Raw genomic sequence first — 20,071 nt, 5'->3', positions numbered from 1 at the left:
GACCAATGAAATTATAAATATTCTAGTAAATTCGTTCACTTTTCGCATTTTCGCTTCTCACACAGAACCGTAATAAGCTCCCTGTATCAGTATTAATATTTTCGAGATTGAATTATCATACGGCCGGAAGTCTCTTATTCGAATTCAAATTGCGCGCTCACGCCATGATGGCTGATAGCGACGCACCACGAACTTCCGGCAACACACGCTCGATAGCAAACTGCAATGGCCGTACTTACTCAGACGACCATACGTGATTCGTGAACATCGACTGACAAAAAGTTCCGCAGCAACGTTACATCACCTTGCGATACTTGTGCGAAATAATCCGCTAGTTACCTGTTCTCAATCGCTTGCATGATAATCATCGATTGTTGCGCTGATACGCACGTCAGTATATCGTTGTGCTACGTCCTGCAGTCATCGGCTCGCGGACAACCATCTCTGCAAATACAATGGCCGATGTGGAAGGAAAAAAGCTGATCGAGCTGCGGGTTATAGACCTCAAGACCGAATTGGAGCGTCGTGGCTTGGACAAGTCCGGCAACAAAGCCTTGCTCTTGGAACGGCTGTCGAAAGTAAGAGATTCATTTTCTCTTGCTGAGTATCGCGCTCTTCCGAACTCAAAACTTGCTAATCACTCTCTATATCTCTGTCTCTCTGTCTCTCTCTTCTCGAGGCCGACTCACTGTTTGTCGCCATGTTAACCCTATTGATTTAACGTGTAACGATATTCTGTATTGTATCCGAGATATTTGTTAGCATCTGAGCCATGATGTAATATTATCAGGAGATAATAACAAAAAGGATGAACCAACAAATTTACGTGGTTCTATTCCAATTATTCAAAACGTTGAATTTGTGTACCAATTCTTGATACTGCATTTGTACGCAATATTTTTCGATAGTAAGCTGGTTTTTTCTTTATTGCTTAATGTGTCTTTAGCATGTTGTCTAGTTTTGGCTACTTTTGTAATAAGCTTTTGTAATACTTTTGTAATAAGCTTATCTCACTTTCCTGATAAGGAAGATCTTTCTTGTTTTTTCCAGATGGATGGAAAAAGTGCTGTACAGAAACTTCGTTCCTTCTCCTCTCAATAATTAAGTTATATATCTCATTTTAGATCTGTCCTTTTCAACTAAATTATATTTTTTTTAACTAGATTATATTTTTTGCCTCTAAAGTAAAATAAACATAATCTAATGTTGAAGGAAGAAGCAACAAAGTTTCAGTGCAGCACTAATCAGGGCCTTAGTTATGAGTATTTTCACATGAGCTTATTTTTTTTATCAATCATGCAATTTTTCTCCATAATATAAAACTATGAAAAGTAAATATTTCCTGTTTATATTTTCAAATTGTTTTTTTTCACATCTTTACGCCAAGGAGAAAGATTCATAATTAATTCACCAACTGAAAAAAACAGAGTATCGATCATGCAATATTTTCCCTCACGTGGACAAAAAGTAAAGTTTTATTGCAATGAAACTTTTTACAAGGGAGAAAATTTATGATCAATATCCTGAAAATAGATCTTTGAATCTGCTCTTCTACATAAATTCATGAAAAATAAAAATTTACTAACCTGCAAACATATGGAAGTGTTTATTTTTCACAAGTTCATACTGAAGTATGAAAAGATTCATGATCACCTATTGATCAAGTATTTTTTCTTTTACATGAAAAATAAAAAGCTTAATTGAGGTCAAATTTTTCACTTTACATATTCCTTTTTATTTTTTTCATTTTTTTTCATTCCTTTTTTACTTTTCATATTATACCTGCTGTCTGGTTATTAGCCAGCTTATGTATCGTACAACTTGGTAAAAATTACAAAAGTGAGTGGATTTGTTAGAAGATTTACAATGGATACATGCAATACTAAAATTACTCACTAAGTACACAATAAATGGTTGTAGTACTATTTTCATTAGTCAACACCTTGTAAATTTGCTCACTGTTGCAATTTTCACTATACTACATTAAAGTATAATTGATTCTCTACTAGGAACTAAGTTACATTTTCTGCTTTCAAAATAGATCACAGAATCGATCATGATTTTTTTCTTCTAGTAAACTTGTGAAAAGTAAAAATTTTAAAGTATTTGGAAATATGAACTTTTCATGAATTCGTACTAAAACAAAAGATTCATGACCATCTTTTAGAGTATCGATCGTATATCTTTTTTCCACGCGAAAACGTGAAAACGTGAAAAGTTTCAATTAATTCGTTACTAGAACTTTCCACTTTTCACGAGTACATACGGGGAAAAAGATACATTGGATGCATCCAATACTACAACTGTTCAGTAAGCTCTTGCATCTGATTCGTGTATATTTTTAGATCTAAAGAAATATGCCAATCAGATGCAAGAGCTCACTGAGCTCTCAATGAATGGTTGTAGTACTGGATACACCCATTAGATTCGTTCGCGTTGCTTACACTCTCTGCCCTAAGTATATAATGACCAAAGAAAAAACATTAATTATTGAACAATTTGAACAATTTGAACGCTTAATAATAATGATATCTATCTTTTTTTTAATGACGTCAAAAGCGAGAAAATACATGCTAAAAATTCTTGTAAAATATATTAAAATAAAAATATATATCCATAAAATAACATTTATAATCGATTAAACCAATTTGCAAAATATTCCGCGCGCTATTTGTAAGATATTTATAAGATATTAATAATTTATTATAAATTAACCTGAATAGAAATAAGCGGAGAAATGGGTTAAGAAGATAAATTGTCACGTTAATTTACGATAAATTATTGATCGTTAGAATAAAATGGAAGTGCACGGAATATCTTACAAATTTGTTTAATCGATCGTAAGTGTTACTTTATGGATATATATTTTTATTTTAACGTATTTCACAAGAATTTTTAGCATGCATTTTCTCGATTCTGAAGTCATTAAAAGGAGATGGACAATGCGAGGGGCCAGGAGCCTTAAGTGCGGGTTAATTCGAAATAAAATGAAAATAAATGTAACGATTTAATTGTAATTGTTAGATTCTCCTGATGATGAAAAATTTCTTCTTATTATTACTACTATTTTGATATAAAAGACAATATTATAAGTATGTAAGTAATATAAATTTTACTGTTTATTAATATAATTAAGTTATATTTGCATTTTACCTAATGAAATATATAATATGTATTTTATATTATCTTCAATTATACATTTTAATTATACACATACTCTTTATTATCAATAATTGCATTTTCCAAATTGTTGTAAATTACGAAATCATATTTTTTTTTATGCTATTAGAGGAGAATATATTGGTATTATAGCCCGTATAGGTATATTGACTCTTAATATCTCCACTATTAAGTAGTGGATTCTAGAAGTGACTTATATAATTATTAGTTTAGTAGGCCGCTGTTACACACTAGTGCTAATATGTTAATAGACAACAGATAGAATTAGTTGCAACACATTTTCATTTCGGAGCATTTCGGAACATTCTCAAAGCACATTTTAATATTTGATTATATATACTTCCTCATGCTTCTTAAGGCTCCTTGTACCTCGTCGGCCATGTCGGATTTGTGACGTTAGAAGCGAGGAACGACATGCTGACGAAAGTTGCGTGCCATTTCTGAATAAAAATAAATATAGACGAAAGAGTATTTGAGATTGCTCGAGCACTGAAATTGTCCGTAAGTTATCCCTTTTTCTTGATGATCAATAAATAATTGTATAATAAATGGTAAAATAAGACACATAAAATTATGAAATAAGTCTGTTTTATCTGCATGCTTCGTTTCACCATTTATTATATGACTATTTACTAATCGCTAAGAAAAAGGGATAGTTTCCAGAAAATTTTACAAGTGTACTCAAGCGATCTCAAGTGCTCTTTCGTCTATATTTATCTTTATTTAGAAATGGAATGCAACTTTTGTCAGTTTTTGACGAAAGCTTCTGTCATTTCTCGCTTCTGACGTTACAAATCCGCGACGAGGTATAATAAGTCTTAAACTTGGATATATTATCATACAAATAAATGTACATTTCAGTGTATTTTGTTTGTTATTCAACATTTTATTCGACTGTACATACTTCAAATTAAGCAATGTTGAATAATAACATGACATTTTGCTGATATCCTCTAAACGTGCTGATGGATAAGCTTCTGAAAATGTCCGACGTCCAGCTGCCACAAATTTTGACAAAAATATTCGAAATAATATCAAATTAAACTTCTTCATAATATTTATCTCTCAACATTGTTCGAAAATCGTCTTTAAATCAACAAATAAAACATAAATCTTTCTAAATTATAGAAAGCTCCTTTGAATAACTAACAGTAAGATTTGAAAAGGCAAATAAGGAGCAAGCACAGATGTCTTAGTGCTATTAAATACTATCCCACTATCATATTAATATTAAAGTAATATTAGTATTTAATAGCACTAAGATATCCGTGCTTGCTCCTTATTTGCTTTTTCAAATCTTACTGTTATAAATCTTTCTTTCTAATTAAATAAATATACGATTTTTTATAACTTTACTACTAGCAAAGTAGTATAATATGAATAGCGATTTATAATTTTATTTAAACATTTTTGGCATTAAATATTGTTATCAGTGAAAATCTAATTGAAAACATTTATTTAACATTATTTTGAATATTTTTGCCAAAATTCGTGACAATCGGATATTAAAAGTTCATCCTATTAATATATATTTTTTATATTTGTATATAGGGTAGTCCATTTTAACCCATTCAGCCGAATATTTCGAAAACTAAAACTGGCAGACAAAAATGTTTCAGACAAAAGTTATATGGATCGATGGGGGACACAAGAAGATACTATTTGACCTTGCGTGGGCCCACCAAGGTCAGGTCAAGGTAAACTTTACTTTTTTAAGTAGAAACATACATTTTTTATTACGGAATTTTATTCTACGTAAAGAAACAAACAACTTTTGTTTGAAAACATTTTTTATCCGACTTTTATTTTCTAAGATATTTACGCAAATATCTACAAAATTATTGGTTTCAATAATTTTTTACTCGAATTCTGTTAACTTTACCGAAAAATAGCAAGAGATAAAAATTGTCTATTTTCTTTTCATAGAGCTCTGAATTTTTTTCAGAATTTTTTAATTAACTTTTTAGTACTTCAAAAAAAATGCAAGGAAATACAGTATTAAAAAGTAAATTAAAAAATTCTGAAAAAATCTCAGAGTTTTATGAAAAGAAAATAAACAATTTTTATCTCTTGCTATTTTTTGGTAAAATTAATAGAATTCGAGTAAAAAATTATTGAAACTAATAATCTTGTAGATATTTCCGTAAATATCTTAGAAAATAAAAGTCGGATAAAAAATGTTTTTAAACAAAAGTTGTTTGCTTCTTTACGTAGAATAAAATTCCGTAATAAAAAAATGTATGTTTCTATTTAGAAAAGCAAAGTTGACTTCGACCTGACCTTGGCGGGACTACGCAAGGTCAAACCAATGGTACCTTCTTATGTCCCCCATCGATCCATATAACTTCTGTCTAAAATATATATATATATATATATATATATATATATATATATATATATATATATTGCGTAAAAAATATACAAATAATCCGTAAAAAAACATAATCTTGAAGTCTATGGCAACCTTTACTAAGTCTACAACTTAGTGAAAGTGCAACCTAATCTAGTTAAAAAGAACAGATTTTAAGATTAGAGTACTATACAGTAACCATCTTTCACGCCAAATCTGTTTAGAGGGAATTAATTTATATTTTAAATAGTAATATTTAGAATATTAATTAATATATTAATATTCTAAATAGTAATCGTGGGAGGTAAAGAATCAATGTGAAAAGTGATCAGCGTATAGTCATTTGCATAAATGGTACAACACTTTTTTATAACAAGTTTATACAATACACTTCTACCTTAAATTACTTTTGCATATCTTGTATTAAAAAAAAAATTGGCAATTAAATTCACATCTTTATAAACTTGTTCAACAAAAAATGTCGTAACCTTTGTGTAAATGACCATACAGTACCTCATGTACGTTGAAAGTTTGCAAAATCCGGCACGTACGTCGAATATATTTATCTTCCCGCCAAAGATTGAAAATTAAAGATTTATATTTTAATTAAAATGCCTGCTCTCTCTCTGTGTTTGTAAGTTAAAAGCTTAATGCAACAATTATTTACAGGTAATATTGGATGAAGGAGAAAATCCCGATGAATGTCTTATTATACCGTCTGGTGGGATATCTAAAACCGCCTCAAGAAAAAACAGTGGTACACATGCATTTTCAAATAATTATTAATATTATTATTACAATATTTTCTATAATATTAAATATATTAACATTGTGTGCAAATTTGCATTTAATCGGATAAATTGAAAAACGTCCGATTTAAATTTTCAAATTTTACTTTACTTACAGCAGCTGTGGTTCAAGAAGAACCCACTGAGTGCGCAGAGAGTCACAAGGAAGAGAATGTTGATGGGCAAGATAATACAGATAAATCTAAGGGAGAAACAAAGGCTGTAGCGGAAGAAAGTAGTGAAATCTTTAAGAAAGAGGTAAACCACATATTGATGTAACATTAAACATTTTGGCGATGTGTTTTAATTGAAAACAAATGAGAGACATTCTCTCTTTCATATCTTGCTTCTCTCAGGAATCGCAGTCCGAAGTCAAGATTAATTCTATTAAAGAGGAGACTATTAAACAGGAATCTAAAATACAGGGAACCAAAACTACAGGCGAAAGTATACAGAGTAATGAGAAGAAGAGTGATTTGGAGAAGACAAGTGCCTCGAATCAGTCTTCAAATGCGACACCGGCAACCGTTGAAGCTAATGGAATTGATAATGAGGATTCTATCAACTTAACTATTGGAGAAGATGAAGAAAATCTCCTGGTTGAGGAGGTATGAATTAGGGAGAAGGGAAGAAGGAAATCAATGAGTTAATAATCCTCAAAGCTTTATGAAGTGAATTAAGAGTGATCTTTCCTTGTACTCTCTCGAAACAATTCTTTTTTTTAAACATTCTTTCTCTCATTGCAGACAGAATCTCATGATCGGCACAAGGGTAAGTTCTGCAGCACTTATTATCTTCTAACTTAGACGTAAGACTCCATTAAGATATTAAGAATAGCGATAGCATTTGTATCTACGGTTTCGGAGTAAGTAACGGAAGCACCAGCATCAAGAGTAAGCATGTTCAAGTACAAACGTACTAGCGCGCAACCGCAACTGGAACAAGGGTAACGTAGGCAATCGTCGCATACATACAGCAGCCAACGGTTCCTCCTCGCTCTACGTCTGGCCCGCAAGTCATCCTCATCATCGTGAACTTCATCACAACGTCTCGATGCTACACAACCAGCCACGTAGACGTGGCGTTATGATGATTGTTGAAATGCACGTCGGCAACCGATAAGTTTACGATTGGGATAAACGCATGGTGATCGATAACGGGTTCAAGCAGGAGAAGCCTCCCGACATCTCTGCACTGCTACTTGCTGCCAGCCTATATTGCATAAAAGAGTCGACAAACTATATCCCATAAGCGTCTAGTCTTTAAGTTAGTTAACGCTAGAATTTGATATAAAATAATTAATCATACCTACCGCATAGAGCATCGCTGGATTCTCTTATCGCCAAGTCACACGGAGAGACTCAAGAGGACTCAAGTATGAACACCAAAAGCCACAAATATTTCTCGCAAAAAAAAAATAGAGATCAGCACCACGTGTGACGTTGCCTCGACGCGTGCGAAACGAAAAAAAAAAGTACCAGTACCTTCGGAAACTTGTGCCTCGGACTTAGTGCCCGATTTAGCAAACGGAATTACTGTCGCGCGATACCCGCGATATGTCGCACACATTCGACCACATTTTTCGTTTGCGCGCGCGCGTGCATTATATTGTTGCAGGAGTCGCTTTATTGGCAATGGAGCGATATGCGGATATTCCCGGCAAAGCGATAAACACACGCCCGTGCGTCTTCGCTGCGCTACACAACGCTCTCCGCGCGTCCTCCTTTCTAATTTCTCTCCCCTTGGCTCAACTTATTCAATCGGAGTTTCGCGCATACGGAGGTACGCAGGTAGCTTTGCGCGCGTATACAAAAAAAAAGTATAAAGCGACCGAAAACAAAAAAAAAAAGAAAGGTTTAGGTTCCCTACAGAACCATGCCATGTCGAAGACTGTGTGTGTGTGTGCGCGCGCGCTTGTAAATCGTGCAAGCTGCATCCATTGCTCGCTGTGCGAATTTATTAGTGACTTGGGCGAAATTCCTGACTGGAAGTACAAGCCACTAAACAGGAGTTTTAGGGAGGGAGAAGAGTCTGGCTTCACAGAGAGTGACTATGCTACCTTGATTGTCTCTGCAGATGGTGGAGAGAAGAAGAAAATGGAAGAGAACAGCAAAAAGGGAGACTCTAAAGGAAGCAGCGGTAGAGCAGAAGCTGGCGCCAGCGGCAAGGAAGGGACTACATCTGGTGCGAACGTTGGGATGAAGAGCAAGCAGGACGGTGGAGATGGAAGCAAGAGGTTGGTCTCTCATAGAGCTAAGAAAACGGTTCTCATTGTGGTACAGCGAACTGGATATGTCGCACGACTCTGCTAGTGATGTTCTACTGCTGCATACCGTATCGTCGGGATCTCTCTCGCTCTCTGTACCGTCGGACAAATGGGATTTCCAAGATGAGAAATCGCTCGTCACACGCAAGATCGTTTTATTCCCTTTTTTTAGAAAAATTGAAATTACGTCTCTCAGACGTACTCTTCTACTCGTGTGCATAGGCTGTAATTCTTAACTCTGGGAAGTATGTTAAGAAGTCGAGAAATTGGCTAGCGAACTTACGAATCTCAAATGTCGTGTTTGCAATTCTCACCCGCACATATACATATATTTAGTAAAGGTGATTGTACGTACTCTACCGAGAGAGTAGACACACACGCATAAGCAGATGAGTTCCCGTGTGCTGTGTTCCCTATACGACGAGGACGTTCGTTTCAAAATAAAAAAAAAAAAAGACAGCAGTTTCGCCGTGTGCGTCGTGTTACACACAAGGACATTAGTATCTTACGGTAAATCTTGTATATCGGCAGAGCGTATTCAAATCCTCGTATGTCAAGAAGCGATCCTTACTTATTGAAGATGCTGCTACCCTCTTACTCCCTAAAAAAAACGTGTATGCGTTTAAAAACCTATCCCGGCTAAGATGAGAAGTGCCCTCTCAGAAGAACTATGCAGCCGATGCCCCCTTCGTGGATACTTAAAGCGATAAGTGCAAACCTTGCCGCATGGACATGATTCCCTAACGAACCAGTGATGCAAATGGATGAGCAGAACTCAGTGAATATACATCCAGTAATCTAAGTCAAAAAACTGATAACATACGATGGTGTACGAGTGACAAAGAAACCCAGAAAGTATCTTAAGTTGTCGTTACTGCTTAAAAATAAGTTGCTAGCCAAATTTAATGTGCTTAACATAGTTACAGAGGTACTTATTAAGCCTCATAGATTATAATCCTTAATTCGTTACTTTAAATTGTAATCTGCCTACCAAGCTCTTTTATTTGTGTACTGCAATAATAATGTAATTCCTTTCAGTGTGGACTCTAACAACAAAAATCAGAAGAGAGAAGAGAGAGGTGAGCCTTTGCGTTTCGATTTTGCGTTATTTCCTTGTCAACGATTCGATTTTACAGATTTGCAAATGTCTTACAGTTCACACCACTATACACTTCGTGGAGAAAAAGATGCCGATCAATGCGACCAATGCAAGTAGCCGTAATCTGTGGGTCTCAGGTTTGTCGTCGAGTACTCGTGCCACTGACTTGAAGCAGATATTCTCGAAGTATGGCAAAGTCATTGGTGCAAAAGTAGTTACTAACGCAAGAACTCCGGGAGCAAGATGTTACGGCTATGTAACGATGTCCACGAGCGAAGACGCGACGAAGTGTATACAGCATTTACACAGGACAGAGCTTCACGGACGCGTCATATCTGTCGAGAAGGTAACTTTCGACTTGTCTCTAGCAGTACGCGGTACACGAGCTTGACTTTTATTATAAATTGTGTCGCAGGCAAAAGGAGATACTCAGCAAAGCCACGTACGTAAGCGAGATACTGTCAACGGCAAATCAGAGAAAAAGGAAGAGAAGGAGAAGCTGAAAGATCATGATGCAAACGAGAGAAAGGAGAAGGAGATTAAGAAGGAAGTAGAAGAGAAAGGATCAGATACTGGTAAGTACTACTCCTTTACGACAATAATCAATTATCGCGGGGAAAACTAACAATCGACTAATAAAAGAGGTGCAGGTGTACACTCTGGCTAGAATTTGAAAGTAACGCTGTTATTGTCACAAATTACTTTTTTCAATAACTTGATAACGTTATTTTTTTCATTATTAATAAGATAAAGGCTAAACTAATTAATTTAATATATTATATTAAATTATTATTTAATGTATTATTGATTTATATAAATTCTTTATTTTGTCGAGAAGAATACGCCCTGCAAATTTGTTCAAGTATTTCATAAACAATACGTTTCTAAATTTAATCGTAAAAATACAGAAATATTTTTTACAATTTTCGTTAGCAGAGCAAACTCACGTGTACATATAAACTGCAGAACTTTTGTATCAATTAAATATTTACACCGACAGTTCGAGATGTCAATTTTAAAATGTTTTATCATTTTTGTCACATATTGAACAATATTTCAATTCATTGTTGCACGTACTTTTAGTTTGTAAAAGCATTTGTAATTCTATGCAACCATTACGAGATGTAAACTGCAAAAAAAGTTAATGTTTCATCGGTAAAGTTTTCAAGTATGACAATCCAAATTAAGCCATCGTTTCGCTGCGTTTAACAGAAAAAACAGCTTAGTAAGCGCTTTCCGTTGGTAGCGACTTTGTAACTATTGTAAAATTTTCTTCTGAACGACACTAGCGATTTGCGCTTTTCCAAGATGCTAAGTGGTCATCATTTTTTCCAGCATTTTTTCAATATATGTATATATTAGACCGTTTAATAAATATATTGGAGAGAAAAGCGAGAGAGAGAGAGAGAGAGAGAGATCACTAAGTATCGTTCAACAGAAAATTTTACAAACAGTCGCAAAACTGCTAGTAGTGTAGTGCAAAGCGCTTTTTTTTTTTGCTAAATGTAACCATTTACTGCGTTCAGCAAAAAAAGTTTGCAACTGTTATCAAATTCATGAATCTAATTGGTACATGCTCTTAGATTTATCCAAGAATAAGCATAAACCAATCAGACTTACGAATTTTGCAACAGTTGCAACAGTAATTTTCTCTGCTGAACACAGATTTATTATTATTATTTATTTATTATTATTATCAAATTTTCGGCAGGCATCTAGATTGCTATGAACGTATCCGTTTGGCAGTCTTTTCCTTACGAATTTAGATTCGGATCTGGATCCGGTGCTTCAACTGTTTGGCTATTCTGGAAATTCAAATTCTAATGTTGTTTTTCCGTAAGAGCTAAAAGGTTATTACAGAAAACAGTATATTGATTGGCCGTCGCGCGAACTTCCGCCGCGCGGCAAGCATTACCGCGTCCTGTGTGCAGGAGCCATTAGATAACTTGAAGTATTCTAATGTTTAGAGAATTAGCAGAAGCGTATTCTAAAAAAAAAAAGAAATAAAATTGGTAACAAAATAATAAAAATTATAATGATTCGTTGAATAACGATTACTCTTCAGTGGATAATGAGTAACTGTAACGCGTTATTTTTTAAAAGAAATTTTCCAAGGACTGCAAGGACTCTAACATGTTATCTTCCAAAAGAAATTTTCCTAACTTAACCTTAACCTAACCCAATCTGTTTCAGGTTGGGATATTTTTTACTTCCGGTTTATATACTGCAACGTGTAGACACGTGTTTAGACACGATCAATGATTTTTTGGAAAATACCTTAGAATTATTTCCGAGGAAAATAGAGATTTGATCTGAAGAAGAGGACAGTATGCTAAATAGCCATAAATATCCTCGAGGAAAACTGAAAGCACGATGACTTAGTCGCCAATCAGAAAATATAAAAATAATACTTTTTATAGCATCAATTTTTATTGATGGGGCTCTGTTGACGCGTGTTGACTACACACATTGATTATTGATTAATGAAATACTTATGAACTTCACAAATATTCATGTTTCTATCTTTTATTAACTTTACGCACCACAATATCTTATTTGTCAGTTCTATTCCCTTTATAACTCTTCGTTGTCTAATGTGGAAGTTATTTCGTTTGTTTAGTGAAAAAATCTGATGACAAGAGCGAGAGTACCGAGTCGAAGAAAATGGAAGTGCAAGATAAAAAGGAAGATCCGTGCAAAGAGTCTGATTCTCGCTCGACGAAATCCACCAGCAAGAAGCCGGAGAGCGAGAGAGGTAGACGAGAGGAGAAACGAATTCGCACCTGGGACAGAGATCATCGATCTCACAGCCGATCGAGGAGTCGCGAGAGACGGAGACGCGATGACGTTCTCACATTCGCGAAGATTCGGGTAAACGTCTTTAGTCAATATATTAATAAGCCGAATAACTGCGGCGCACGATCAACAGCGGGGAAGAAGAATTGCGGGAAGTAACAAACGAAACTCTAATAAATCCTTAGGAGGAACGCGAACGGCAGAGGTTACGCGAAAGGGAACGGATGTTACGGGAAGAAGAGCGTAGAAGAAGAGAGGACATGGAGCGCCAGCGAGAGATAGAGCGCAGACAGCGGGAGGAGGCGGCGCGATTGGAGAGAGAACGGGAGAAGCTGAGACGCGAGAGAGAACGGATCGAGCAGGAGAAGGCCGAGCTGCTGCGACTCGAACGAGAACGGCAGAAACTCGAGAGAGAGAAGCTCGAGCGCGAAAGGATGGAGCTGAAGAGGCAGCAGATGCGCTTGGAGGAAAGCAGACGTGCGCCACCGCCGCCTTCTATAAAGAGAACGTCCAGTGACAGGAGAGATCCTCGGGATTTGTACGTGGAGCCTGACAGAAAACGGATCACGACGGAGCATAGTCGCAGGCACAGTCCAGACAGAGTGTCCGACAGGCGAAATGAGATGCTGGATCGCGTGACAGACAGACGGTTGGACCCATCACCGCCCCCTTCGCGATACGAGTCCAGCAGGTGATATTGCCTGTCTTTTTCATCAATTAAGACTCCTGGCCCCTCGCATTGTCTATCTCTTTTTAATGATGTCAGAAGCGAGAAGATACATGCTAAAAATTTTTGCAAAATACGTTAAAATAAAAATATATATCCATAAAATTGCAATCGATTAAGCAAACTTGTAAGATCTTCTGTGCACTCCTCTTTTGTTCTAACAGTCAGTAATTTGTCATAAATTATCGTGACATACAAATCTTTTTAACCTATTTTTTCATCTATTTCTACTCAAGTGAATTTATAATAAATTATTGATTATTAGAGCAAAAAGGGAGTGCACAGAATATCTTACAAATTTGTTTAATCGATTGCAAGTATAATCGAAGTAAGTTTAATCGATTACTTTATGGATATATATTTTTATTTCAATGTATTTCGCAAGGATTTTTAGCATGCATCTTCTCGCTTCTGACGTCATTAAAAAAAGATAGACAGTGCGAGGGGCCACGAGCCTTAAGGTTCCTAATCCGTTGTCGCGGTTATCTTAATTTTTGCGAGACAGCGCACATTCAACATTCTTGCAAAATATGTTGCAATCAAGTGATATGTTTACAGAATGACACTTGTAATCGATAGAGCGGCTCTGTAAAATAGTCCGGACACGGTTTCTTTTGTTCTGACAATCAATAAGAATCGTAAAATTAACGTGACAGAATCATGAGAAAAGATAAAGTTAATTTAATGACTTAAAGTAAAGGAGAAATAAACATATTTTAAGCCAGTAAGAGCCGAGCTCTGATGTTGGAGTGAATATTTGCTAAATGTTAAAAGAATTTAATTGAATAAAAAAAGCCTAATCACGAGATAATATATAAAATGAGTAATTAATATTAAAAATTGAGATTCAGGGTCATAGTTTGACGTGGAAGGTTTGATTCATCGCGTACGTTATAAAGACTGGACAACCTATTCGTGTGCGTTAATACTGCCGAATATTATTATCCTTCCAGTATTTAACAAAATATTCGCTCCAACATCAAAACTTGATTCTAAACTAAAATATGATTTGATTATCAATACATGTACTTCGAGAGCTTTTGTATAGAACTGTTTCAAAAGGGAAGTATTCTAACTACTTTCCAGATTGAGTAATTGCAAGTGTCATATTTCGTAAACATATTTTATTAAAATATGTTTTGCAAGAATTTCAAGCATGATTTTTTCGTTTGTGACGTCATCAATCAAAGGTTTGCGACGAATGACCAGGAGCCTTTATCACTAGATACGAGCATTTCAGAACTTTCTTTGATGTCTCTTCTACTGCTTCATATTTATGCGACGCTAATGTAAACGGATATGCTTCAGATCTGCTCAGGATCTGGGACTGAAGAAAGAATTCAAGCGAAGCACTGAATTCTCGTCAAGAAGTAGCCGGCCGGAAAGCTTCTCCGATGTTTCCCGTGGCAGGGAAGTTATCGTACGTCGAGAAAGTCTGTCCACCACGTCCTCGTCCATCGATCCGCGACAGGTGAAGGAAAGGTGCGTATCGCAAAGTCGCTTGGAATTTACAGCGATCCTCTTGGTCAGTCCAATCTCTAATTGTTGATTTTCGACTTGTCACGCGCAGATACGAGCGTCCAAGCACCACGACCTACACTCGTGAACGCGAAGTGCGACGTTCCGAGCCTGAAACGCACAGAAGTTCCCGAGACACCCACACGCGATACAACGAAAGCTTCAAGCCTCCGGGCTCTAGTACGCCACGTGAGTATAATAAATCGTACACGTACGAGAAATGCCACTACCGCAAAGTACTAAAAACACAATATACGTAGACTTCCATCGCATTTCCTAGCCTTATAATCACCAACACTACTTCGACGATTATTTGTTTCTTTCTGCATGCAGAATATAAGCGTAACACAAAGGCTACGTTCGTTTTGGTGCTTACAACGCTCTGAGCATCATTTCATCCTTATCAAATATTAAACAAGGATAAATGACGCACTATAAACGACAAAACGAACGCAGCCTAAACAAGCACACAATCGTTATAAAAAAAAACTTACACAAAATCTCTGACAAACGCAAAAAGCGCACAACGGCTCGGTTATTTACTACATTGTAAGATACATATGATTCTGTTTTTGTTGATATCTTTTTACTTGAAATTATCGCCATTTATTAATAATGCACAGTTAAAATTGCAGTTTATGCTGTATATATATTTTTTTTTATTTGTGCCCATACGCCCAATAATTTCGAAAAACGAAATATATCTTTGTTAACATACGCGATACATTTAAAAGATCATAGAAGATCTAATGGCATGGTTCTTGTCACACTTAATTGAAAGGTGAAAAGTTAACATCGTCCAATTAGATTATATACGCGGTAATAATGAAGTTTATTCTCTTCATAATTTTCACATTTTACAACCTATCTCAATATAATATTTTTACTATAAAGTAAATGCTTCAGTTTGTGATTGTATGTTCAAAAGTACAAACAGGTTGTATATAAAAAAAACACAGAGAAAAGAACGAGAGGAGAGCTTCATTTTTATCTTTATTTCAAGTGCCAAACGCTTTTAAAGAATAAAATACTCTAGATAGAAATTAGATGCGTCGTTGAATTAATCAAACGAAAAAATAGAACAGAGTAACACAAAAGTCATACTTTTTATTTATTTCAATGATGTTATGTAAATTCATGTTGATCGTACAAGAGAAGGGCTATATTTTTTATAGAATATCTCAGCGCTTGCGTAATTTTTGTGATATATCGTGTACGCAAAAGTAACGAATTGTAAGAGTTATAATACGTAGATACGTGTTATGCCATATTATTTTTTTCGTAAAATGTAGAAACATGAAAATGCGTTATATATAATAAACAACTAAGTGACAAAGTGAGTATTTTCATGGATAATAATAGTGGTAAATGTTTAATTTTAATGTGCTTAAGTTTGTTATATTTTCTACGTTATAATTGAGTGTACAGTAGAATTTTGCATTAACAACAAAACGTGAAAAAGAAACACTTAAATGTTTTGTAGGGAAATCAATGGTTTCGATCGAAGTCGATCTGTAATTCTTTTTTATAAACCTCTCTGTATATGTTTTATTAATAAAAATTTGTATGATTTATCAATTTCTGTTGAGTTTCATTGTAGTTAGTTGAACCTGCTGTCGATCTTACAATTCAATTAAGCGGGATATAAAAGAGAGCAGTATTTTACAAAAGCTTTTTTGATCTTCTGCCAAATGTCATATGACACTCAACAGGAATATATACGAACTGTTACATATTTTTATTATAAAGCATATACGAACAAGCTGTAAAAAAAACTCGTTGTAATATACAACAGATTTGTGCACATGAGCTTTGTAGTTATCTTATTCCTCTCAATCTTTCTCTAGTCAACACACATTTCGATCATTTCTGTGTATCTCACACAACAGACGCGCACGTTACAGTTGTGATAATCTGAGAATTTCATTTGAACAGCCGTTGCCATTTACTCTTGTACATCGTTGTCGTGTCTCGATGTAGGTGAGGGTCGTTACGTGGAGAGCAACCGTACACCGAGTGGATGGCATTCAGGACCGACTTCCTCGAAGTCCTTTAACTCGGTAACTAGCAGCGGGTCGCGCGATCCTCGAAACGAACCTTCCAGCTGGAGTTCAAGATCGTCCGATAGCGTGAATAGGTGTGTTCTCTGATTTCAGCCGCTAACGTCTCCATACGCCAAATTCGGATGGACATACATTGTCACGTCTCGAACAATGTATCGAAATTGAGAAAATGATATAATTTCTTGAAAAGCCGAGAATACTGAAATTCGTATATCAAAACAATCTCCTAAATTGAGTACAACAAGAAAAGTATACGAAAAAAAAATGGTTAAATATTAAAAAGATTCTAACGCTACTCTCAATCAGTATTTTAATTATTAAAATCATTTAAAATAACTAAAAAATAAACATATTCGAGATGAAATTTATAAATATCATAATCGTTTTTATTTTAAATATGACAGAGTCACAAAAATTGCAAGATTCTCATTTGATGTCAATATCAATTGTAAGATATTTAGTTTAATTTAATTTAAATTGAATATGTACGTAGATGTTATATGAACGATCTGCAGGAGTCATAGTAGAGATCTCTCGAGAGAGCCGTGAAATAGGCAAAAACATTTGACCTTTTTTAATTAAAATACAGAGAGAATCAGTTTATATTTCTGATATTTGTAATCAGGAGAAACTTCCGCAGAAGGCTACAGAATTTTTTTTTTTTTTTTTTAAATTCGAAATAAAAATCGAACAAAATATTTTAAGGTTTCTGGCCTCTCGCATTATCTATCTCTTTTTTAATGACATCAGAAGCGAGAAAATGCATGCTAAAAATTCTTGCAAAATACGTAAAATAAATATATATATCCATAAAGTAACATTTGCAATCGATTAAGCAAATTTATAAGATATTCTGTACACTCTCCTTTTGCTCTAACAATAATTTGTCGTAAATTAATATGACATACAATTCATCTTCTTAACCTATTTCTTTCAGCTTATTTCTATTCAGATTAATTTACAATAAATTATTGATTGTTAGAGCAAAAGGGGAGTGCACGGAATATCTTACAAATTTGTTTAATTGATTGCAAGTGTTGTTTTATAAAAATAAAATATGCTCAAATGTTTATTTTATTATTATAATTTTTTAAACTTTTGCCTTACAAATACGTCAAAACAATTTTGTAGTGTCATAGAGATTCTATATATACGCGCATATATTCTATATATATTGCGCAGTATATATTTACAATTAGATATCTCGAATACGATAGATGAAAATTTTTGTTGATAGGTGAAATTTTTGTTACATATTGTTAGTTCAATTAACTTTTGTATCACATTATAAATTTATCTGTTATTTGATCAAGCGTTTAATAACAAGAGAACCTTATAATATCCCTGTACATTTACATTTTTACTGTTTTCGAAGTAATAATTCTCACTCGGAACAATTGTATGCTCCGGGAAAATTATATTACGGGACATTTATTTCGAGATTATGATTTTTTTTCTAGAAATTGTCCTGGTTTCCAAATTTCGAAATTTCTATTTTTCAAGACTATGCATATCCATATTATTATAATTTTTTAAACTTTTGCCTTATAAATACGTCAAAACAATTTTGTTGTGTCATAGAGATTCTATATATACTTGCGCAGTATATATTTACAATTAGATATCTCGAATACGATAGATGAAAATTTTTGTTGATAGGTGAAATTTTTGTTACATATTGTTAGTTCAATTAACTTTTGTATCACATTATAAATTTATCTGTTATTTGATCAAGCGTTTAATAACAAGAGAACCTTATAATATCCCTGTACATTTACATTTTTACTGTTTTCGAAGTAATAATTCTCTCTCGGAACAATTGTATGCTCCGGGAAAATTATATTACGGGACATTTATTTCGAGATTATGATTTTTTTTTCTAGAAATTGTCCTGGTTTCCAAATTTCGAAATTTCTATTTTTCAAGACTATGCATATCCACTCAGATTCATCAACGATAATTTACACGTAACTCCGTGCGTGTTGCAGATGGAGTAACTCAAGCAGCATGGGCAGCACTCTGCGGCACCCGATTCCGCCGACATATCAGAGCGGGCCGATTCAGTCGATGGGATTGACCGCTCCCGGAACGGCCCCGTCGTATGAACGGTTCGATGCGTACAAATCGTCCATGCCCATAAGGAAATATTGATCCGTTCGTTCGAGTTCGCACGATTGAGCGAGTCGTTTATTTGTGTAATCGTACATTGGCTACAGGACCCATAGAGTCAGAGTTCATCGTTTCTCAACAAGTTGATCGCGTCGTCGACACAACCTCGAACGCCAAGGTGTTGCTACATCACGACGATCTCGCGATTTATCGTCGCGAAACCAAGCAGTGTCCGTTCCTGATAAAAGTGCAGGAATTTCAGCCGTCGTTTAATTGATTCCCCGTACCCGCGGTCTCGAGTTTTACATCGATTACAGTTGTAGAAAAATAAGAGATAAGATGTGAAGTTTCGGCTTGTGCCGATTTGTGACGATCACTTTTACATCGTGTCGAATCATGTTATATAAGGCGCAATCGAGCGCGCATGTCTTTTGAGAAACATGCATGAAATTACTGAGTTATTTACGGGCGGTTATCCGCGCGTTGTGAACAAAACAAGGAGAAAGAAAGCATAAAGATATTACAGAAGAAGAGAGCAGTTGTCGCTCGCAGTTGTTGCTTCTCGCTCGTCGTTTACCTCTTCGCGGAGACACGTTTGCGACAACAATGTTTGTGAGACGTATTCTGCACACTCGTACGCAACGGACTTTTGTACATGTGTTAAATAGACTCCACTGTGCCCCATCAAAGAGAAAGAAGGTGGAAGAGAAAAAGATAGAGACATATACAACTTATTTTCCTATATCGGTTTCGTAAATTACGCGACGTCCGCGGTTTGATTTACGAGCGTTCATCGAGGCCTCGCCGGGTCCTCCCCTGCGCGCTCGATCAGCTGTTTTAGCTCGAAGTGCGGTTCTTCTTGACTCCGACTTTTCGAAACTACGAGATAACGAGGAGGCTCGCTGGACGGGTGCAGTTGTTCATACCACAAGTCAGAATGTCCCTTCTGGTGAAACGACGAAGACGATCGGCATCGTATCGTGTAATTTTATTTAGCTAACTGTAGTACGCATAGTTTATACACATAATTATATGATGGAATTTAAGCAAACTGCGTATCAATGTTCTAAGAAAAAAAAGGAAAAAAACATCTGTCTGAAATAAAATTTAGGTAATAACTACGGGCACTTTGTTTACTTTCTCTTTCTCCAACGATCTAGAAGAGAGAAAGGGAG

General features: G+C 35.2%; 1 protein-coding gene across 1 annotated transcript; it reads left to right on the top strand.

Moving 5' to 3' along the window:
• The first annotated feature begins 211 nt into the window (after positions 1-211).
• LOC116848917 (scaffold attachment factor B2) lies at positions 212-20,017 on the top strand. The gene is made up of 15 exons (XM_032825517.1): positions 212-578; positions 6,200-6,287; positions 6,437-6,576; positions 6,675-6,926; positions 7,065-7,089; positions 8,395-8,554; positions 9,623-9,663; positions 9,740-10,029; positions 10,099-10,258; positions 12,304-12,554; positions 12,665-13,170; positions 14,515-14,688; positions 14,777-14,913; positions 16,705-16,861; positions 18,776-20,017. Exons 1-15 carry the CDS (start codon positions 456-458, stop codon positions 18,936-18,938), a joined length of 2,667 nt encoding a protein of 888 aa, XP_032681408.1. The 5' UTR covers positions 212-455; the 3' UTR covers positions 18,939-20,017.
• Positions 20,018-20,071: the final 54 nt, after the last annotated feature.

The sequence above is a fragment of the Odontomachus brunneus genome, unplaced genomic scaffold (genome assembly GCF_010583005.1).
Source record: "Odontomachus brunneus isolate Ranch 3 - 2012 unplaced genomic scaffold, Obru_v1 Obru_scaffold_101, whole genome shotgun sequence".
In the NCBI taxonomy this organism is placed as follows: domain Eukaryota; kingdom Metazoa; phylum Arthropoda; class Insecta; order Hymenoptera; family Formicidae; genus Odontomachus; species Odontomachus brunneus.
This window is presented reverse-complemented; position numbering and strand designations above follow the sequence as displayed.